The sequence below is a fragment of the Parasteatoda tepidariorum genome, chromosome 8, assembly GCF_043381705.1.
Source record: "Parasteatoda tepidariorum isolate YZ-2023 chromosome 8, CAS_Ptep_4.0, whole genome shotgun sequence".
Classification (NCBI taxonomy): Eukaryota; Metazoa; Arthropoda; class Arachnida; order Araneae; family Theridiidae; genus Parasteatoda; species Parasteatoda tepidariorum.
The window spans coordinates 19,017,485-19,042,149 of record NC_092211.1 but is presented as its reverse complement, the minus strand read 5'-3'; the positions used below and the strand labels follow the sequence as shown (position 1 = coordinate 19,042,149).

At 28.1% G+C, this 24,665-nt stretch overlaps 1 protein-coding gene across 1 annotated transcript in view; it reads left to right on the top strand.

Annotated features, from left to right (window-relative positions):
* The window catches only part of LOC107449261 (LIM/homeobox protein Lhx9), a 59,988-nt gene that overhangs the window by 28,221 nt on the left and 7,102 nt on the right, over nucleotides 1-24,665 (top strand). Inside the window, exons 2-3 of the mRNA XM_016064750.3 lie at nucleotides 10,980-11,443; nucleotides 21,085-21,335. Of these exons, the coding sequence (XP_015920236.1) occupies nucleotides 10,980-11,443; nucleotides 21,085-21,335 (715 nt within the window). The remainder of the gene's footprint in view (nucleotides 1-10,979; nucleotides 11,444-21,084; nucleotides 21,336-24,665) is intronic.

The window sequence follows — 24,665 nt, the reverse complement described above, 5'->3', positions numbered from 1 at the left end:
ATAGGATATTCCTATGGGGTTTTGCCTATGGCAAAATTTTGCCATACAAAAAAATGCCATAGAATATTCCTATGGGGTTTTGCCTATGGCAAAAATTTGCCATACATGTATGGCAAAATTCTGCCATACGTATATGGGCAAATTTTTGCCATAGGCAAAACCCCATAGGAATATCCTATGGCATTTTTTTATGGCAAACCTATGGCAAATTTTCCTAAGGGAACAATCACATGGCTGGCTTAAAATATCCTCAGAGGTACGCAGCTCATGAGTTAGATTCCATTTCCTGTCGTTCTAAAATGGAAAGATTTCGCTATTTCCTTCTCCGTGTAGAGTAAAAGTTCGAGGTAAAAACTTCTCGGCCAAATCTTCGCTGGACAAAACTTCGCCAATCCATAATTTCTCGGGTACAAAACTTCGCAGATCCAAAACTTCTCGGGTAAATAAATTATAATTTAATGCTAATTATTAATTTTAGAATTTGTCCAGACGAAGTCTTGCCCGCTTGAAGTTTTCCCCACGCTAAGTTATGTCCGCGAAGTTTTGTCTTGCGAAAGTCCAGGCCTCAAAGATTTGATCCATTACCAACGTAAATGCGAGTTAGTTCCATTAGAGAACTTTCCCCAAGCGCTAGTTTGCTCTTATGTTTCATTCAGGAGATCTCTTGTCTTCTGGGTTGATTTCAAAAATATAAAGCCTGCGAAGTTGAGCATCGATAAGCGTAAACCTAAAAGTACGTCAGATGTTCACAGCTGGTTATAATAAAATAGAATGCATCAATTCTATACAAATCTCGTATTAATAAAATTTGAAAATAACTTCATAATACTTATGAGCAATCGATCCCTGCAGATATGGACTGCACGAAATTTCACAATCTAGTTATTTGACCTTAAAAAAACGTTGCTATGGAATGTTTTTTTAAATAGGGAGAAAAAAAATTACATCTGATTTTGTGTGCGATTATTATTACATGTAAACTCTCTCACACTCGATTTCCATTTTTAAAAAATCTCGCATGACAAAAATAAAATACTTTATTTTGCGAACGATTGTTATTGCAAGTAAACCTCTCCCATTATCGGTTGATTTCCATATTAAGAAATATCGTTTGCTAACATTTGCTAACTATTTTAAAATACTCATGAGAAATCTCACATAAATGTTTCGGATTGTACGATAAAATTTCACAATCAAGTCCTATTTCCCACTACCTAGAAAGAACACGATGACATCTGTTCCAACAAAGAACAAAAAAAGAAGAAAGAATAAAAAGAAAAATTTCATTTTTAGAACGTTTGTATACCAATCTACGTTCGCAAAAGGGCCTGTTTATACTCATTTAACTTTGGAGTCTCATTAATGCAACTCGAATATCGAGAAACCGAAAAAGAACAAAAACACCAGAGACATCTCTCCTCAAACTGTTCGAAAGTTGGAACACCTGCGGGACGTGACTATCGAACGTATTTCTTGGTTCTGTAGTGACAGGACAGTTTGGACACCTTGCGTCGACTGTGCATGTGCGCGTGGACTTGGGGGAAAGGAACAGCTGTTTAAATTGACATTCGGAAACATTAGGCAAGAATAAAAAGATGTCACAGAAATTCTGGAGTGAATCTTAAAAGGGAAGAGCCACAATGTGCGCATCGGTGTGTTCTGTGGATTAAATTCTAATTTTGCATATTTTAAGAGCTATCTTGGCTGAGATCTGCCCGACGATGTTGTGAAAGTGGTGTTAGATTGTAACAAAATGGTTCAAGCGTTTCGAAATTGGAACATTTTGTCTGTCGTTTTAAAAATTTAAATTTACATAGAAAGCGAAGGGAATCCGAAATGTATCGTACAAAGGATTATAAAAGTTTGAAACTTTTTAAATCGTGTGTATAGGAGCTTGTCATATTTAAGACTGTTTTAAGTACCTTTCAAATAAATAAAAAATGCAGCCGTTTGATTGCCTTAAATTTAGAGTAAAATGTTCACTATTATTATTATTTTAAAAATTTCTTAATAAATTAAATAAAAAATAAAAATCACCATTTTTTTTTTTTTACTTTTAATTGAAATTAATAAAACCAGTGATTATCTCTAGATTTGTACATATTTTTTGAGTTCGAATAGTGCAGTTTTGAGGTCTCTTTTTAAATAGTAAAAAAATAGGGGGGATAAAATGAACTGTGGCCTTTCGTTAGATTGACGTTTCGTGTTATCTTTATAATCATATGGAGGACGTTGGTTAGAGGTGCATTAAACGTCGATATAAAATGAACAGCTTCAAATCGAAGTCAAACTTTAATTTTTTCTATGTAATGCTATCTCGATGAAAGAAATTTACTATACTTAAAAACAAATAGTTGTTTCAAATATTAAAAAAATAATAATAAAAATTTATAATTGAAATAAAAACTCACTAAAATGTAAATCAGTAAAATCAATGGACAATTCTCAATTTTCGTAAATATTTATAAACCTAAGCGATAAAGTGAATGAGAAACTTCTTAAACATTAAAATATTAGATCAGAAATGTTTTACATTAAAAAAAAAATCAGTATGCACTACTTCAGCAAACAGGTGCTGATAACGTAACGTAACAGTTATTAAAGTAATATATTGTATGCTATATTCCATATATTTTCATACGGTGAAGAAGCTTTCTAAAACAACCTCAAAACGTTACATGTCGTACTGTTCAAGTATTTCGTTTGCAGGTATTTTATGATTTTCGTCATGCCTCCTACTTGTTATGCTTGCTTTGGATTCTTACTACCTATATGAATGAATTTTCACGAAATGCTCATATCATTATGCTTACGTCATTTGTTTTTCTTTCAAAATACACATTTTTAGGATAGTGTCTCTTCATTGAAGTCAGCTAACATTAAACTATTCTAAAGTTACTTCCTTTTTGGTGCTTCTGAAATGTTTGAATGACCCCTGCAAATGCTCCTCAAACCAAACTGAAAGATCATAAGAGTGCGGTTTATTGTAGTGAATTTTAAAATCATAAAAATATTTTTAAAATTAGAAAATATTCTTTGAAACACACAGAACTTCCTAGAAAGTTAAAAATATTTATTTAGGGTGACTTTAAAGAGAATGTGTAACTTGTGACTTATATTAATACATTTGTGGCATGTAGAACTAATAATCTGTCCAATATGTTTGCCTATGTGAACATTATGCCTTTATAATTCTCTATTTGAAGAAAAAAAAATCTACAATTTCTTTTCCAAATCGATGTATCTACTATGTTTTGATTGAGGAAAATTCCTTTTCTAGCAGTAGATTTTGAAAATCAACTTTAAAAAAAAGAAGGAAACGCGATAAAAACAAAAATTATTTTTTTTTAGCATTATGCCCGGGAAACTTAAGAATTTTATCACACCAAATTGCTCATTTAGTAAATTTCCCGCAAATAGGCGGCTCTGCTGACAAGCGAGAGCTGCGGCAAAATTAAGTGATCGAATCTGTAAAGCTGATGAGAATTGAATCCTCTGTAGATGTATTCCACTACGCAATCAGTCAGAGAGGGTTTGTGAAGAATTTCGATTATATTAAAACAGCTGATATTTATCGTTTTAGAGTATCACAGTTTGAAACACATGCGTCTGCAGTATTCTGCAGCACCACCTATTGGCGTTAAGTTTAACTAAATGTGCAATTTAGTAGGATGGAAAAACCTAGTTTTCTATACATAATGCCACAAATCACGCAGTTTAATCGTATTCCGTTCTCTTTTTCTTTATTAATTTTGAAAATCTATCAGTCGTTTTTAGGACACCCGGAATTTGGATTTTATTTAACGATTTCTAACCTCAAAAATCACTCCTCTTATTTATCCCTCTTAGCGCAGCTGAGTACTTCAGAGAAAAATTACGAATGTGAATCTTAAAAACAATATTTTTAGGAGTGTGTTACATTGCCTTAAACTTTTGAAGGAGTTTAGAGTTCAGAAACCATTTCTCCATATTGCTTACCTTTGCTATTGCCAAAACTCTTAACTAGCTTTCACGATAAAAAATTTAAAAAAAATTGCATTTAAAAAATTTTTTTGGATATAATCTCTGCTCATTTAGGTCCGTCACCTACAACAACCCCATCTAGCGAAGCAAAAAGTAGCATAATTTTCATACTGTAAAAGTAGCTTTACTTTTCGATGATGCATTATACAGGAAAAACTTTTTGCAGGGGTAATATTTTTATTTGCATTTATGTAGATCTCAAAATATCACCAATGATCATAATGATTCATATATTATCATTAATGATGTCAAATGATGGATGGGTGATCAAAATGCACATTTAATATGGAAATTTATTAAGTTTGCGGCTAATTTAAAGTTTAGTTGTATGTCTACTTTCTAATTTTATGATTTAATTTAAATCTTTGAAAAATAAGTTCTTTCGCTATTCTACATTTTATGTTAAATTTTTTTAATAATAGTATTTTGTTATAAATTTAATTATAATAATTTGTTATAAATATAATTATAATAATATTTTGTTATAAATTTAATTATAATGATATTTTGTTCTAAACACATTTTTAAAGATCCTGTTTAATATCTTCCAAAAATGGTAAGATATAAAAATCTCGATTTGGCTGAATTGATAGAAATAACTTTTTGATAATTTAGTAATTCTATGAATTTTTTTTTCTCCAAAAATTTAAAACAATTAATTATGTGGATAGAAAGTAGGGAATGATACTGTTCATTTGTTTGTTTTCAGATTTTTCATAATATTTATTTGAATTGAATACCAATTTAGCAAACGTAAATCATGCAAACGTAACGTAATCTTGCAAACACAGAAATAAGTAGTTTTTAAAAATCTTGAAGCAATTAAATGCAGAATACAACATTACCTTTTGGAAAATGCTGATAGCAGGATTGCATAGGAATCATGCAAACGATTATGTTCCCTTGATTTGTCCTTGATTGTTCCTGCACTGCTAATGTTCTCTGTGGGCATAAAGTAAATAAAGATAATTTCCAGTCAATAAACGTCATCTTAGTTTAAAATTTTTATTTCTAACTTGAAAAGTTTTCATCCTATTCCAAATCTCAAAATTCCTAACCAGTTTTCTAAATTGAAAACAGCCATAAAAGTACTTAACCATATTTGTACTTAGAGATTAGCCATTGCTAATCTTGAAAATTGTAATGATATTCGTAGTTTGAAAATTGTCATGAAAATTGTCAGTGATCTGAAAATTCATTACCATATTCCTAATCTGAAAATTAACATTTTATTGCCAATCTGAAAACTCCAAATTCTTATCAAAGCTTGAAAATCAAATTTGCTGATTATATACGCTATTTCAAAAATTGCTATTGCTAATCTGAAAATTACAAATCATATTTTAGGTTTAAAAATTACTATTGCAGATAAAAGAAAAAAATCGTTTTATTGTGAAACGGATTTCCGAAAATATGCGTAAATGATATCAGATTTTCAATTAAAACTTTTAAAGAAATTTCCATAATCAAACAAAAAGCTTTGTCCTCACAATCATGGAAAAGTGTTTTAATAACTATAGGTTATGAACCGGTAATTTTTTTTATCTTTATTTATTTATTTATTTTCATTTATTTATTTATTTTTCTTATTTATTTATTTTTACTTATTTATTTATTTGTTTGTTTATTTTTATTTATTTGCTTATTTTTATTTATTTATTTTAATTTATTTATTTATTTATTTTTATTTAATTATTTATTTTCACTTATTTATTTATTTATTTTAATTTATTTATTTATTTGTTTGTTTATTTTCATTTATTTATTTATTTGTTTGTTTATTTTCATTTATTTATTTATTTTTGTCGTGGAAAATTTCTTTTTTGGACATGTTTTTCCGGTCAATTTCTTTTCCCTTTTTTTGCTTTTTCCCTATGCTATTCTGCCGGTTTCTTACAAGCAATCATTAGAATATGGCATAACGACCAGCGGTAAGAAACGCGCATAGTGTTCGAAAATTCTATGATCTTTTGACTTTCGAATCAATGGTCATTTCAGAAATAATGTATTACAACATTTTCCCTATGATAAAATAATATTTTAGTAACTTTAAGAAATGCAAACGATAATAAAAATCGTTTTAAGATCCTAATTTTTCCCACTTTTACCCAACCGCATTTCAGAATTCATTTTCCTACATTAGAATATTGATAATCCCATAATGTTTTGTTCAGCAAGAATCGTCTGAAAGGAATGTTCGAAACACATTCTTAGCGTCATTAATCGTCAATTTCAGCTAAATGAGAACGAAGATTTTCTCGGGTGCTTCTTCCGTGTTCTCTTAATTAATTTAACGCCGTCTTAGAACGTCATAAGAGAAAGACGTTCAAATTATGGTTGCTTTTCTAAATCTTTTCGGCAATTATCTTAAATTACTGCTACCGATTCTGATTTCACTTTCGAAGATTTAAGATCTTGGGAAAAATCTCTGCTTGTTCTGAGGGTGGGAGCGGAATTTTGGTGGTTTCGGGGGTGAGAAAGACTGCAATTCCAGTTTAATTTATATTTATATTCTTTCAATTGGATGATATATTTTTTTAGATTTCTTTTTATCGTAGAGTTTTTTTTTAGGAAATGCTATTAAGTTGGTGTCTGGAATTTAAGATTAATACTTAGCGAGGCTGACAAAAGAAAGAAAAGTAATGAAATAATGAAACATGCAACGCCAATATCCAAAAACGTGAGATGAAAAATATTGTCAGTGAACTTGTCTGTGAACAGCCGAGTGGTCTGAATTTAAAATGGTCAGAATTAAAAGTGATTTAATCAAAAATGTGATTTAGTTTAAGTTAAATATTCAATCTGGTGCATTGGAAGTTTTGAATATTATAATATGTTAGATAAAGATTTTGATTTTTGAAATTTGTAATCAATATTTTGAAATGTTTATTTTAAAAGTGGTTTTCTTTAATGAATATTGTTTACATGGTTTAAATTCTTTTTTAAAAAAATCAGAAATATTAAAGAAAAAACTTTTTGTTAGTAGAGAAGTTATTTGGCTTAAAACAAACGTTGTTTTAAATTTTTACCTTCTCACCAGTCCGGGTTACATACTTATTGCTGTGGTTCATTTTACTTACAGGCATCAATGAAATCTGTTAGGGGAAAAAAAACTATTTTACAACAACAAAATTAAAATACTGCTTATATTTTATAAGCTACTATCCAGTACTGCTTACGAATATGAAATTAGAAATAAAAAGCCGCATATTGACCAAAAGAAATTTTTTTACTGAAATTTTAAGTTGATAATGTAATAAGTTCTTATTTAAATATTTTTATTCTATTTATTATGTTTATGGAGGCAATATGATTTAATATTTCCTTATTACTTAGAATTAGCCTGGTATAATCTTGTCTAACTGAATTTTTTTGAAATTTAAACTTCTCATTTCCTTAAAATAATTTTAGCACGTACCATTGTCTGTTTTTTCTTCAAAATATTTTCTTATAAATTACGTATTTATTGTAATTTAAAAAAAAAAACATCTTTCCACCTGCCCAGGGATGGAAAAGACACATTTCTTACTATTTTAATTGATTTATAATTTTATTATTATTATTTTGATATTCCAAAGCGTAAAATCTTTCTTGCTATTATTCTGAGACTTGGGGGGGGGGATTGTAATTTTGTAAAAAGAAAATTGTACGAAATACTTTTGTAAAAGTAATCCAATTTATACTATTATACTAATAGGTATTGGGTCAAGTAAAGCATTCTCGCAACTGCCCGTTGTGGGCCATGGGATTCATAGGGGTTAGAGCTCCACAATTTTTGATCAACGGCATTTCGTGATAATGTAGTCAATACTGTGCACTGACCACCTGTACTTCCCAGACAAGCTGCTACCTATCGATCTAAAGCTGAGTGAGCTTCAAGCAGCCACTGGGAATCGAACTCCAGTTTTTCTTACTGATTGTTCAGTGCCTTAAACACTGAACCATTCCGGCTCCAGTCAACGCTTAATACCATCAATATATTTTAACGGAGAAACCTATATAATTTATATATATTTAATTCATAAATTTATATATTTTATACGGAACTTACACGGAGAAAAAAAAATTCTGGTGAAAATACCATACTATAATAGTAATAACAATTTTGGTTTTTCAAAAAACAAAAAAAACAAAAAAAAACATAATTCTGGTAATAAAAACCAAAGTATGCACTATTTAAATCATTCATTTAGTAAATTTTCCCGTCATATATTATTGAAATTCTGGTTTTCGAAATTATAGTTCTTATTAGTAAAAAATACAATACTGAAAAACAAATTTAACCGAATAGATGGTTTTTATTCCATCCTCTGATAAAATTACCAAAATTTATCACATTTGCCAAATTTTATGACATGTTATAAAACCATATTTTATTGTTAATTTTATCAAAATCATTACCAAAGCATAACCAAACTTTTCGGTGTTCCCAAAGAGCCAGAAACACATTGAAATTTTTCCATATTTCGGTAGTTTAATGTTATAAATACAAAAAAACAGGAAAATGATGAAAAATTAAATGAATTACCTCATAAGTTTAGTTATTGTTTTAATGATTTTATTTATAATAAAATGAATATACAGTTAGAAAAAGTAATTAATAAATAATTAATAAAATTTATTCAATTATCCGGAATTCTCCTGCCCCCACGGATCTCAATTCAATAACACTGCAATAGTTCAGTTGCCTAGCATAAAATGCAAAAGATAAGAATGCAAATTAATTTTTTATCAAAATGAATCTGCTGCAAATTTTTGGTTAAATAATTATATCAAATTTATTTTTTGTTTAGTGGCAAGTTTTCAAAATATTTAATTATCTTCCTTTTTTTTCTTCTTATTTTATCTTTATTTTTGTGGTAGTCGAATAAATAGTTTTACTGCACAATGGTTTTTTTTTTTTTTTTTTTGCTCAAAAATTAGCTTAGTAGGCAAATAATTTGGTATCAAAATGAAACTGATCTAAATCAACGTACAAATAATTACATCCATATAATTTTGTTTTATTTCTCTTTATAGATTTCAAAATATAATTTTTTTTACCTTACCCCTAATTCCGTGGTTTTCGGAAAGTGCATGCTATACTGTAAAATAAAATTTTTTTATTATTATTTTTATTATTATTTTTTATTATTATTATTCTTTATTTATTATTTATTATTATTATTTTATATTATTTTTTTATTACTTTATTTTTTATTATTTTATATCAAAGGGAAACTGATTCAATCTAAAATCCCCCCAAAAAATCCATAATGCCATACATTTTTTGCTGTAAGGAAAGATTTTAAAATATTGCTCTTCACCCTACCCCTAATTCTACAGTATTCGGATATTTAGGGTATATGATTAGGGCAGTATGATTTTAGTGAGAAACAAGTTTTTTAGTGTGCAAATTATTTCATATCAAAATGAAACTGATTCAATCTAACGTACGAATAATTATCATCCATACATTTTTTTTTAAGAATATTTTTTAGGTTATTCTCACATTTCTCTTCTACTTGGGTGGATATTAATTGTTGCTATTATATTGCGTTTGTGCGTGAAATATTTACTATAATTGTAAATTAATTTATATTAAAAAGAATCTAATCCCTACTAATGTAGAAATAATTACTGCAAATTTATTTTTTGTTACATAGCAAGTTTTTAAAGCATTTTTATCATTTTAGTGTCACATAGGGTCAAACATATCGTTCTATATTCGAGAACATATTATAATAATTTTTTTATGTGTGTGTAAATTGTGTGCATTTCTTTTCTATGTGTGTAATTTACTTAATGTAATTCATTTTCAATCAAAATGAATCTGACCCAAGTTAACGTACAAAATGCGTTTATATATTTCGTTATGCGAAATTTTTTTAAATATTGTTATTTTATTGCCTCGTTTATTCTCTTCATAATATTTATAAATTCAATCATTGACATGTATTCGGGTATATACTGTCCAATAAATGCATAAAATATCTGTCATAAATGCAAACTAATTTAAACGTTTAGTAGTAATTATTATTATTAATCCGATACAAACTAATCGTGAATATATTTTTTGTGGAGATATGCAGGATACACTAAGCACGGGAATACATAATCAGACATATGCGGCATAATAAGCACTGCTTAATAATCTGTCCCAAATAAATCAGTTATATTCTGTATACAGGTATGTACTGGATATACTGAATATATGGATATATTATCAATAATGTACTGTGTAATTATCTAATCTAAATTAATTTGGATATACTGTATACGTGGATGTACGAATTGGAAAAAAGTATGGCAAAAATTACCAGAATAGGGTAACATTTACCGTGCTTCTGGCTCCATGGGAATGCTAGAAAGCTCTGTAGTTTTTACCGAAGTGCTTTGGTAATGATTTTGGTAACATTAACAATAAAATATGGTTTTATAGTAAGCAAAAAAATTTGGTAAAATTGGTAATTTTATCACCAGAAAACATCTAAATTTAATAAAGTAAAAATGGTTAGAGCATAAAAGTAAGGATGCTTAGAGTATAGCATAAAAACCATTTATTCGTTTAAATTTTTTTTTTCAGTTTTGAATTTTTTACCAACTGTGTGGTAATATAAACTATAATTTTGAAAGCAAGAATTTTACGGTAAATTGGTACCATATGAATAGAAAAGGGATCAAACGAATGGTTTAATTACCGTATATGTTGGTTTTTATTACAGTTTTTTTTTTTACCAAAAAATTCGTTTTTCTCTGTATCTATAATAAAATCTAAACTAATCTGGGATATACTCTGTATGTACTGAATATGGGGATATATAAGCAGGGATATACTGTATAATAAACTTATCTGTTATGAGTTCGAATTACTTTTTACTTTTTGTGCTAATTATTATTATAAATCTGATCCAAACTAAAGTACCCATATATTTTGTTCACATGGCAAGTTTTAAAAATAATAATTGTTATTTCAGGCTGTTCTCATCCAAAAGATGCTGTTCCCGATGTCAACAAGGTATCCATGCTCAAGAATTGGTGATGCGGGCGCGGGATCTCGTCTTCCACATCCATTGTTTTACATGTGCCTGGTGCAATACCGCTCTCACACAAGGTGATTACTTCGGTCTACGGGACAACCTCGTCTACTGCCGAACACACTACGAGATGTTTTCCCGCGACGACACCTCCTACTACAGCCCTGATCATCATCCGTCATCCCTCCTTCATCCTCCGCATCATCTACTCACTCCTCCCGGTCTACCTTCTGACTGCGGCGGAATACCAACGCCGGATTCAACTCCCGGATTCTATGGTCCCTACACTGCCGGATGTGTAAATAACTCAGACGGAGTACCGGCGTCCGGCCGGAAAGGGAGACCGAGGAAGAAAAAGAATGGGGATCTATCCGGATCAGATCCACTATCCAGGCACAATACAGGTAGTTTATTGAGTTTCAAGATTCTTATTTTTGTTTTATTTGAGAATGAATATATATATATATACTCCTTACACGTAAACTGATACAACGTATGAATATTTATGGTGTATTTAACCCTTTGACAAATAATTTTAATTAAACATATTTTTCATACTTTTTTTTCATTATTTAGTATTAATTTAGGTCAAAATAAGGGGGAAATATTATATTTAGTATTTTAATAATTTATGGTTATGAAATACAGCATGAAACACCGGTGCCTTTTTCTACGTAGAAGGTAAAATCTTCCAAATACTCACTTTCAAACAAAAATTATTCAAATTTGGCACTTATTTGATTTTAATTAAAACATATTTTTCATACTTTATTTTAACTGTTTTGTATTAACTTAGGTCAAAATAAGTAAAAAATATTATGTTTAGCATTTTAATAATTTATAGTTATGAAATATAACTTGAAACAAAACACCGATGCCTTTTTTCTACGTTGAAGGTAAAATCTTCCAAATGCGTCTCACTTTCAAACAATAATTATTCAAATTTGACACTTATTTGATTTTAATTAAACATATTTTTCATACTTTTTTTCATTATTTTGTATTAATTTAGGTCAAAATAAAAGAAAAACATTATATTTAGTATTTTAATAATTCATGGTTATGAAATACATCATGAATCACCGGTACCTTTTTCTACGTTGAAGGTAAAATCTTCCAAATACGTCTCACTTTCAAACAATAATTGCTCAAATTTGGCACTTATTTGATTTTAATTGAACGTATTTTTCATGCTTTTTTTTTTAACTATTTTGTATTAATTTAGGTCAAAATAAGGGGAAAATATTATATTTAGTATTTTAATAATTTATAGTTATGAAATACAGCATGAAACAAAGCACCGATGCCTTTTTCTACGTTGAAGGTAAAATCTTCCAATTACGTCTCACTTTCAAACAATAATTATTCAAATTTGGCACTTATTTGATTTTAATTAAACATATTTTTCATACTTTATTTTAACTGTTTTGTATTAATTTAGGTCAAAATAAGTAAAAAATATTACATTTAGTATTTTTATAATTTATAGTTATGAAATACAGCATGAAACAAAGCACCGATGCCTTTTTCTACGTTGAAGGTAAAATCTTTTAAATGCGTCTCACTTTCAAACAATAATTGTTCAAATTTGGCACTTATTTGCAGTTAATTAGATTTAAGAGAAGCAGTTATTCATCATTATAGTTTCTTTAATTTATAGAATCAATTATTAATAAGTTTTTAAGTATGAATTAGAAACAATTTAAACAACTTTTTTTTTTTTTTTTTTTGATTTCGTATTTTAGTACAAATATAATTTCGACAATCTAACAGATTTTTTTTTAGTTACTATTAGAATATTTTTTGTAATTGAAAAATACCAAAATATATTTTTGCATGTAATTCGAGCTCTAGAAAAAAAACATATAAAACTGACATCCGTGTCCCATTTGCATCAAAGGATTAAGAAAATTTAAGAAGCTTTTGTATTTACAAAGATTTTTTTTAAATTAAATTTTATAAATTCTGAAATTTAACTATTTAAAAGACGGTGAGATAAAAATCATCCCACTTGCTTTGGACAACTACGCAAACCTGTAAAATGATTATAGTTTTTACATCTTAAACTATATGATTTTAAATCCTTCACTTGAAATTTTAAAAAAAAAATCAATAAAGGTAAAACGTATCGCTTTATTTTAAATGCGCATACGATGACCACAATTCTTGTAACTCTGTTAAACAAAATCATGATTTAAAATTTACTTCGCTAAGACAGCTTACTTCATTAAGCCCTCTTAAAGATTTAAGAGTAAGAGTTTAGGAGTTAGTAAAACAGAAAGAGTTTTTAAAGTCCTCTTACTTCATTTCCAAATTCAATCGTCAAAGAGATGGAAGAGTAAAATTTAAACATGCTTTTACTCAATATTTAATTTTCACAAATATATTGATAAGAGCCGCGATGGCTCAGGGGATAGAGCATTCGCCGTGAGGGGAATCGGGTTCGAATCCCGGCGATGGCTGGTCGATACGAATTCCGCATCCGGCTTACACCGACCACAGTGTTGACTTGAAATATCCTCAGTGGTAGACGGATCATGAGAGTCCCCTTTTCGTCAGGCTGATCATGGGAGGTTCTAGTGGTCTTCCTTCCCATGTAACGCAAATGCGGGTTCGTTTCATTAAAAAGTCCTCAACGATGGCAAATTTCTCCTAATACTTGATCCAGGAGCTCCCTTGTCTTCTGGAAAGGATTCAAAATTACAACGTACGTAGTTGAACATTAGTTGTCGTAAACCCAAAAATTGGGTCGGGTGTTTAACGACGGTTATAAAACATAAAATAAATTGATAACTATTATTATTTACTCAAATTATCAGTACACTTTAAAACACGTGAAGAACTAGTCGTCACATAGTTAGAATAATAGAAATATATCGTATTTTAACTAAGAACTTGAACAAATGTTTTTTCATTTCACATTTTGGCGACAAAAAGCACCATTAGAAATTTTGAAAATTGCTGAAAAACAATAGTGTTCAAATCAGGGTTGGTAAGGTTTAGAACAGAATGGATTAATCCACGGTTTAAACCCTGGTTTAAACCGTCCTGTCCAAAACCCCTTTGTCCAAACCTGTCTTAAACTGCCCAAAACCCTTTTACTCAAATTTTGTCACAATTTTATCTGAACAATATTTAAGAGGCAAAATAAACATAGAACTAATAACATATTGATAATTAAATCTACTACAGAATATTTGTTTTTAAAAGTATAATGTTTTATTAATATTGTTTGACTCTTCAATTTAAACATTAAACAAAGGAAGATTAGTCAGTAATCAAGTTCAATTGTTCCTCTCATTCAATAGTACATAACTAAAGTTTGACATTGCCATACAGGTTAAGCTATTAGGGACTAAGTGCTTGGTTAGTCATAAACAGGTTTATTTACCTATAGGTTTATTCAAGAATACTGTTATTTCATTCATGCTCAATTCTTTTAGCATAGTGGTGATACATTATCAGTGTCAGTAACTGAAACTGATGTTATGCCCTTCAAAACTGTTAATACATTTTTCAGTTATTTTGTATTTTCAATTTAAACTAATATATTTATATTTAAAAACAATTTTTTTAAAAAAATATGTCTTTTTTATCATGCAGAAATTATAAAAAATTTTTAAAAAAATATTGTGAAAAATAAAAGGTTAATTTTTAAACAAATTTAGTACATTTTTAAAAAAAAATTATTATTTTTTAATATTGCATTATTTATTCTTATGCAAAAATATTATTTATCAGTATTAAAAGCATATTTATATTTAAAGGATTAGGTATTCACTTTTGTTATTCAATGAATTATGGAGGTTCAAAAATTAAAAACCTTTTCCTATTATATTATCTTCTTTTGATAAGTTAAAGTAAATTGTGTAAGAAATATCAGATATTTATTGATACACGTAATTATTATGTGTACAATGGTTACAACTATAGAATTTTTACCTTTTACCAAAGTTCAAGGTTTTGGACAGTTTTACCCAGTTTAAGACAGCAAAACCCACATGTCCTGTCCAAAACCCCAACCCTGGTTCAAATTTACTACACCCTTAGTACCCATAAATTGAACCATCCTGAATCTCCGAGTTGAATTATCCTAACAGCATTACTACACTTCCTGAACTTAATTACACGATATTCAGTTTCACTTTACTAGGAATATGGTTCAATTTAACATGTTATTAAGATTTTGCATCATATTATGGTTCTAAGTAACCGATGCTATAGAACAATGTATAGAAGACTTTTCTTGGAGAGAGAAATAATCTTAAAAAGAAAACAACTTAACGATTTTTCTTTAGAAAAAATTGAGTAAATATACATCAGTTCAGACAGCATTCAACCATGGTTGCAGCAACAAATTTAAATGATAATGCGTAACTTGTAATCGATTTCCCTGATGGTGGAAAATTTTAAAGCATTAAAAAAAAAACGGTATTGTAGCGCTAACAAAAACAATTTTTACATTTTAAACAGTATTTGAAAAAAAAAACTCATTAAAAAACATTGAAAAATACAGATGGTGTTTTGCTTCAAACCGGAAGTACAAGAAATCAAATCAATGGAGCAAGAAAACCGTTTTTTTTTCCCTATTTTCTAAGCTGGTGGAACTGAAATTCGAAATTGACGTAGATGAACTCAATGTTTATAGTCCAATACGTTCCACAAAATTCAAAGTTTTTTTTTTATTTTTAAAATATAATAATACATTGGTTTTCTTCGTGCTTTAAATTAAGTTATCTTAAGTTAATTTTACAAAAGCGTGCAGTACCGTAACATAACAATGTATCTCTTTTAAATTCTTTGCCTGATTTAGTTTAAAAATAAGTGTTTGATTTACGCTTAATGGGTGTTTTTTGTTCTTAAAGGTATTTTTCGAAGAGAAAAAATTTTACAAATTGAGAACCTTTTTCTTAAAAATAACGTTTTTTTTTCTGTACTAGCCGAATACCCATTCTTCTTACAGGGTAAAATGAAAGTAAATAATAAGTAAATCGACATTAACCCTTTGATGCATAATATTTATTAAACATGTTTTTCATACTTTTTTCATTAATTTATGTGAAAATAAGTGAAAAATAATATATATTATGATTCTAATATGTGAACGCATGAATATATTTTATTGAATTGGCGCATAATTTTTATTAAACATATTTTTCATACTTTCATATAACATATTTTTCATACTTTTTTCATTCAATTACTATCGATTCTAAATTATTTAGTTTCTTAAAAAACACCTCTCAAAATCATAACTATAAAGAATATAACACGTGGCTTCATATAAATTATTAGTTCAGTGACGTCATTCAACGTTAATTTTACTTGCGCTTGCGTAGAATAATCAATTAAAAGTAAATGATTATTGAAGAAAGTAAATAAATTTTCATTTTTGGCTAAACAGAGCTGTAAGCTGGTGAACATTACTGTTATCATCTTTTAAATTTTAAAAGAATTATATTTAACTTTAGAAATTGCTAATTTGGTGACAAGTTTTCATTATAAAAAAAATCATAAAAGGCGATGGATAATTCCTTATTCTTGTTTATTTTTATAAACCTAAACAATCCAGAAAGGAAGTTCAATATTAAAAAAATATAGATCACAAATGGTTTTAACTTTCAAGACTTTCTTTCATGTGTTTTGCGCCATTTTCATAACTACCATTAAAAACTAGTTAGGCAGCCTAACAAGCTAGCCTACCAGTCATGAATAATTGCATATTATTACCTAAAAAGCGCTATTTTCACTAACGAGCTTCTTTAAATAGCTTCTAAAGATAGAATTTCATTCTATAGAACAATTTGTAGATGGTATAGATCATTCTCAGAAAATGCTGATTTGCAGAATTGCTATAATATTGTCATAATAATCCGTTAAAATTCTGGAAAAACTCCTTCTATTATTCCTTCTCTCTGATCAAGCCTAAGTTGTTATACGTTTAAAATGATTCTGAAAAGAATAAATATCAATTTATTCAAGAACATTATGTATAATAAGTATCTTGTGTTATACATAACATTATTCTTGTTGCATAAAATTAAAACACTCATTTAACGGTTGAGTTCAACCCCAAAAGAAGAGGCCTGAAAATGCAACCCTAAAATTAATAGAATCATCGATGATTACTTAAATATTTCCTTTATCGAAAGTTGTATTAAAAAAGTTTTTCTAGGGTATATTAAAATTAATTATGCAATTATAATTTCTGTAATTCTTAATATACAATCTTGTGATTCTTATTGTATGTAGCCTTATTTTTATTACATAATATTAAGATTTTTATTATGAGTAACAAAATTCTTATTATTCATACCCATGTTCTTACTATACAATCCTGTGTTCTTTCTATACAATCCTGTGATTTTTCTATACAATCCTGTGAATGTTATTGTATGTAACCTTATTCTTATTACATAAAATTATGATTCTTATTATACGTAACGAAATTCTTATTATACATAACGAATAAAAATTTTTTTCAACATGGATTTAATTATGTTTGGCTTTCATCTGCATGAAGTTAATTCTATAAATTCATGTTTTATCAGTTTTGACAATTTCAATTTTATATAACTCTGAAATTTAATTTTGTTTATTACATTGTTATAGATGACACTTTTGTTTCTTATTGTAAAGCTAAAAAGACATTTAAATTTAAAAATATACTAATTGGCAATTTAGTAAATTTATAAAAATTAGTTTTAGAATGCAAAAAAAAGAAGAAAAAGTCTTAAATCTTGCATTAAATCAATTGATTTTCTAATCTTGCAACTGACAATAATATGCATTTAAACATAGAAACTTGAGCAAGTTACGTAATTTTAACCAATCCTCTAGCTTATATGAAATAAAATTTAGTGATATTGGAGTTAGTATCTTGGTAATTATTTTTGGAATGTATCGAAATATTTTAAAACTTTTATTACATAGTGTGATTTTCTAATCTTACAACTGAGAAACCCAAGTGTTTAAACGACAAGTGTAAAACTTGAATAAGTTACGTAATTTTAATCATAGCTTATATGAAATAAAAAGTGAAGTGATATTTGAGTTAGTATCTTAGTAATTATCTTAAGAATCCATAGAAAAACATTTTAAAACTTATATTACGCATAGTGATTTTCTAATCCTACTACTGACAATAGCATGTGTTTAAACATAGAAACTTGCGCGAGTTTTTCAGTTACATAATTTTGACTAATCCTCTAGCTTATTTGAAATAAACGCGAGGTGATATTGGAATTAGGCTTTTAGCACTGTTGTTAAGATAGATACGATGATAGAGCATTGGGGAAAAAATAATTTTACAGTTTGTTACATTGTATAGTTTATAAACCTCTTTGGTTGACCAAATAGGTTTATTAAATATGGTTGCCAGAACAACTATTTATACAGCTAGAATTACTCTTAAAGTAGGGTTAAAATATGATAACAGAAGAAAATTCATTCTCATTGTTTAAAATAAAACAAAGCATGATCGATAATTTTAATTATTACAATCCAATTTTTGAACGAATTCATTTAAATAGACATAACTTTATGTTACAATATAAAATTATTTTAAAATTGCCTATATTAGAGAAATTTGTAGAAAAAATTCTTATTTTTATTCAAAACTTTAACCATCAAATTTGGCATTCATTTGTATAAACATGCTTAAAAGGTTGAATCTTGAAATATTGCTCAATAATAAACAGTATAAAATCTAGCCAAAAATTAAAATATATACATTTCCGACTTAAAAATATCCAATTAAAATTTAAAAACAAAACAATTGCAACTGATATAGTTTTGGAATCATCAAAATGGCATTATACGGGAATAATTAAATTTAAAGTTGCAATTTTAATTAATTATTCCATTTTTTTCTTAGGCTTAAATATATATCCCCTTTCAGTTAATAAAAACCTTGAGATTTTATACCTTTCGTCTTTATTAAACATATTTCTTCATGGCAGTATTAAAAGTTAATAAAAGCCAATCACCTCGATTTATTATCCAGCGCCATAAACACGTATTACGAATTACAAAAACAAAATAATAAAATTTATTGAAAATTTTTAATACTCACTGATAAGATAGTGACAAGTGTTAAATTAAACTTAAAAGATAATAAGGAAAACATTTCTGTGCGGAAAAAAATTGATAGCACTTGCAAAATAACCTTAATTTGTTCTTAAATCACGGCTTTGCTATTTCAGCGACAACAGATTTCGTTAAGTTTACATACTATCTAGCCATTTTTTTTCGAACGTCATAATCTTTCAACTTTGGCATTTTTAATTAAAGAGCAAAGGAAAAAGTTAATGAAATAAATGAAGTGGTTGTAATTTGTGACATTTAATTCAACGGAAGCGTCGAGTCTGTTTTATTTTATATCTTTCCTTTTTTTGTAATGGTGTTTTTGATGAGTTTGTTTTTAATTAAATCTCTATGGTTTTAATTGCGTTAACGCATGTTTCACTCTGTTGAAAGTTATAAATTTGGATTTGCAGTCTTCATTTTTTTTTTATTTAATAATATTTTTAAATGAGACACAATATTGAATTTTATTGCCGAACGCTCCATCCATGTAGTAGATGTGAGACAGAAATATTTACGGACGTATTCAATAAAGTTTTGAACCTAGCTCAGAAGACCACAGAACAGGGTAACTTGTCCTTGACTTTTTGCACGGAATTTGAGTTGTATTTGTGTTTCATGGATAGATAGATAGCTAGACAAATAAAGAGATTGTAAATTGTAGTAATTTAATCTACAACTGATTAATTAATGCTCGTTTTTGTTAATTTGGCTTAGTAAGAGCATATATTTCTCAAAATATACATAACAATATTTTACAAAATCTGCATTAGTTAGCCTGAGAAATGAAGTATGTTCTGAGAATAAATAATATGTAATAAAGTACGGTAAAAAATCTGAATATGGTAAAGTTTACCGTGTTTCTGGCTCGATTGGAAAACTGAAATTTCGGTAGTTTTTACCGAAATGCCTTTATAATGATTGTGGTAAAATAAAAAATACAACATGGTTTTATAATAAGCAATAAAATTTAGTAAATGTTGTGGTATTTTTAATTATGATGATGGTTAATGCATGGCATGGAAATCATTTATTCGGTTACTTTTACAGGGTGCGTAGCGTTTTTAAAAAGTGCTTAAAGGTGCTTATTTTCGATTTTCGTTTCTTAAAAGCCCTTAACGGTGCTTTTTTCATTAGGTGTTTTTAAAAAGTGCTTAATTTTCCTGTTTTCAAAATGAGATTTTTCCTTTACAATGTTGGTTTTCGCTACGATTTATGCAAAAAGACACAGTTCATATTGTTCTATTCAACGTTTTCACAATTAATTCAAACCCAATCAATCTATTTCGGCGTATTGTCAATCCGTAGCGTATGAAAACGCTATTCCTTTTACATGATTCAAAATTTCCTGATTTTTGACAATTGTCAAAAACAATGCCAAAAGTTTTTTTTCCGGGTTAAAACAAGATAAAACCGTCAAAAATTGTCAAAAACTTTCCAACCTTGCCTAATTATGATATTTTTTTAAAGTGCTTAAAAATATTTTTTGAGTGCTTGAAAAGTGCTTAAAAGATGCTTATTTTTTGTTGAACAATTTGGCTACGCACCCTGTTTTACCTCTTAGTTTTGTATTTTTTAAATAAATGTGTGGTAATAGGAGCTATAATTTTGAAAACTAGAATTACCGATAAACTGTTACCACATGAGTGAAAAAATTACGAAATGAATGTTTTAAATATCGTATACTTTGTTTTTAGTAACCAGAATTATTGTTTATTTCTTTATTTTTATCAGAAAATTTATTATTATACAGTACGGTAATTTTACCATAATTTTTTTCTCCGTAAAAATAGTTTGCTAGAAAGTTTATGAATTAATTATAAATTGATAAACCAATTTTCGGCATCTTTTAGTGTTACCCCCCTTCTTTATGTTGTGCTCCTTAAATATAGTGCTTTCTAAATCATTACATTTTATATTAAAAATAATGTTATATAGCAATATTTTTCTTTCATTACAGGTTTATCGCCGCTGGACCCTGCCTCCTGCAATTTACACCTAGGCCATTTAGATGGTACTGGTAATTCTCAATCTTCACCCCCACTATCATCTGGTGGTGGAGGGAGTCAGAGGACAAAGCGCATGCGCACATCTTTTAAACATCATCAATTAAGAACTATGAAATCCTATTTTGCCATCAATCAGAATCCAGATGCAAAAGATTTAAAACAATTAGCCCAGAAAACAGGTCTTTCCAAAAGAGTGCTTCAGGTAACTAATACATCTTAACTCCACTACCGTAAACCAGGGTAACGTTGCCAAATTTTTTTTTTCTTCCAATACCCTGATACTTGTTTGGAAGAGACAATCGTTCCCCTTACTGTTTTTCAAAAACAATATTTTTACTTGAATACGATGTCATCTATTTTATTATTTGTTTCAAGAAAAAAAAATCTAATTTTTAAAAATCATTAAAGTTATCTAGTTTACAGTTATTCCTATCAAATTTACTGATTTTTTTTAATATCCTTCTTTTCTCCTTCCTGATATGTTCTTGGATAAGACAATTGTGTTTCGAAATAGCAATAACAATATTAGTTTTAAAATACAGTAGAGAACCGATTATCCGGAACGATCGGGACTATCGCTATTCCGGATAACTGATTTTTCCGGTTTTCTGAATAGCTACAAAAAGCCGTTTTTTTAGTGTTAAACCCAACTAAAAAAAAAAAAAAAATATTTGGAAATAATCTTAAAAATAAGAAAAAACGATGAGGTAATACACTAATGACTATTTCTGAAATGATGGTAAGGTAAACATCTTTTAAAAAAGAAAGAAAAATCATATAATCTTATGAGGAAAAAAAAATTTTTTTTTAAAAATTGCGGGAAAATGTATCGAATTTCGTTCCGGTTTTTTGGTTTTCCGGTTTTCTGATTTCCGGATAACGGGTTCTGTACTGTAGAAGAAACAATTGCATTTTTTGTTTGTGTCAGCGAGTTAAAAAAAATCAAATTTCTTAAAAATGGCAAAGATACGCTGATTAGCTGTTACTTAAAATATTTTCACCAGTTTTAAAAATATGGTTTTACCGATTTGCCATTTTGATATGTTTTTGCATTATTTGCCCCAGGGAAGCAAAAATCACAATTTTAAAAGCCGGCAAATTGGCTCTAGCTAATAATTAGTTACTCAAAACAACTTTGTCCCCTTTTCCTTAATATAAGTATTAGCTTTTTGATGTGTTGTTCTAAGATGAGATAATTGTCTCTTCTATTGCTTCTTAAGAAGAAAAATATTTTTTTATGTCTTTCACAAAAAAAGCTGAAAGTTAAAAGTGAATTTTTATTAAATTGAATTGAAAGAAAGATTAATAAAAAATTCCAACGATTTTTCTGAAAAATGGAAATTTATATAATGTATTTCTACACATATTTATGTTTGAAAATTTTGAAAGATTTACTTCTATAGTTTACACTGTAGAAAACTAATTCGTATGAGACTGAAAAAATTCAATCACGCGAATAATAAAGATATTTAAACAGTATATATATAATACTAACTCACCTTTCAAAACCATAGTTTCAGAGTGGTATTAGTTTTTCAGAAGAAAAAAATCAATTAAAATTCCAGAAAAAATATTTCTATTCTAATTTGGTGATGACGTTATATTTTGGTTGTTTTACTAGACACTACAGAATAAAAGAAATATCCAAAAACTAGTGTAAATGAAAAGTACCTTTATAATTTTCTTCGTTCTCTCAATTTTTGATGAACGACTTTTCATTTAAAAGAGAATAATTTTTGTTGTTTGCCTAAAAATTGCAAACCTGCACCAGAAAAAATAACAATAAAATATTTTTTTGTTTTTTTTTAAATTTTTATATTTCATCCTATCCGTAATCTTGTAATTTTGCCAACCGTTTCTCGATTCTCATAGCAATAAATAAATAAATAAAAACACCACCACGACATATGGCATACGAATTTACTTCATTACATTTGAAAAGAAAAAACTTCAAAAGTTACAGTTTTAAGAAAAATAATTCTCCCGTTCAAAAGTTGACTAATTTTACCTGTAACTTCTAACCTCAGTTCGTCATAAATTCATCAGCAAAGGCATTTTTTTCTTCTTTTTTTGCGAAATGAAATTTTTTTTAAAAAAGAACAGAATTCGTTCTTGGGGTACATATATATTTCCAAGTTTTAAGTAGCTTTTAAAAAAAATTAAGTGGTCTTAGGATGGTGAATTTACGTAAACAAGGAACTTCAGAAAATGCAACTTAAGAATATATGTGTGTTTTCTCAAGTGGCTATTTGCATCGTTGTTTGCGGAAAGTTTATTTCAGTTTCTTACTTCTACGTTCGGTTTCTACTTTTAAATTGTCTGTTTTGTTAGTCGTTATTTGCGTTTATTGCTAACTCGTTCATAATTTGTGTCAAGAAAACGTACATGCGTCGTAGAAATAAAAATTAGTCATTTTCATTTAATAAATGGTAATTATTTTTTCAGAAACAAAAAGCAATGCTTAAGCACTGCATTGAATAGAAAATTAATCATTTTTCATCACTTAACACAAATTATTATATTTTTAATAAATGCTGTTTTGATTAGGATTTGGGCGAATTTATAAACATTCTTAAAATGCAACAAGCATGTGACGCCAAATTCATAACAATCATAAAATGAAAATTAGCAAGTAGAAACATCAACTTTTTATTCCCTAATGTTATTAAGTCTACACAGAAATATCATTAAAGATTCTACAATAATTTATTTTTATAAACATGAAGGCATAATAGTGGTGTAGATTAATTAATTTAAATATATGTGTATAATATTTCAAGTAATTTTCATTGGTGTAGTGATATTTAAATTGTTTGATTACTGTTGAATCATAGTACAGACGAGTGACTGTAGTATGTTATCAGCATAAACTATGATGTCTGAAACAGGATTACGTAATAACTGCCATGGAAATATATGGTTTAGTCACCATTGTATGATAAGTAAATAATCCCAAGAAACTGAAGCAGTAATATAATACTTGATTAAAAACTTCATTTGTTTCAATATACAAATTTAAAATAACAGTCAACATGTTTCAAAAGCACAAAAACAGGTGCCTATTTTCAGGACTTGTCAAGCGTAAATGAGAAGAAGCAAAAGTGATTTAAAGTATAAAACGTAAAGTTGGGAACCGAGGATGGAAAAATAAAAATGAGAAGGAAAATTTTTTAAAAAAAAAAATAAAAAAAAGAGAGAGAAAAATAAAAGATTGAGAGGAAAAGTTTTTCTTTTTTTCTCTCTCTCTCTCTCTCTCTCTCGGCTACCGTGTTTTTTTTTTTTTTTTTTTTTTTTTTTTTTTTTTTTTTTTTTTTTTTTTGTTTTTTTTTTCAGTTTTGTTTCTCACAATTATTTTTTCGTTAATAATTTTACGGTTTGTACTTCAAATCACTTTTGTCTCTTCTCATTCACGTCTGGCAAGTCTTGAATATGAGCGCCTGTTTTCGAGCTCTTGAAACATGTCAACTGTTATTTCTAATTTGTATATTTTTAAAGCGACTACAGTCTTTAATCAAATTGCGATTACAGCAAA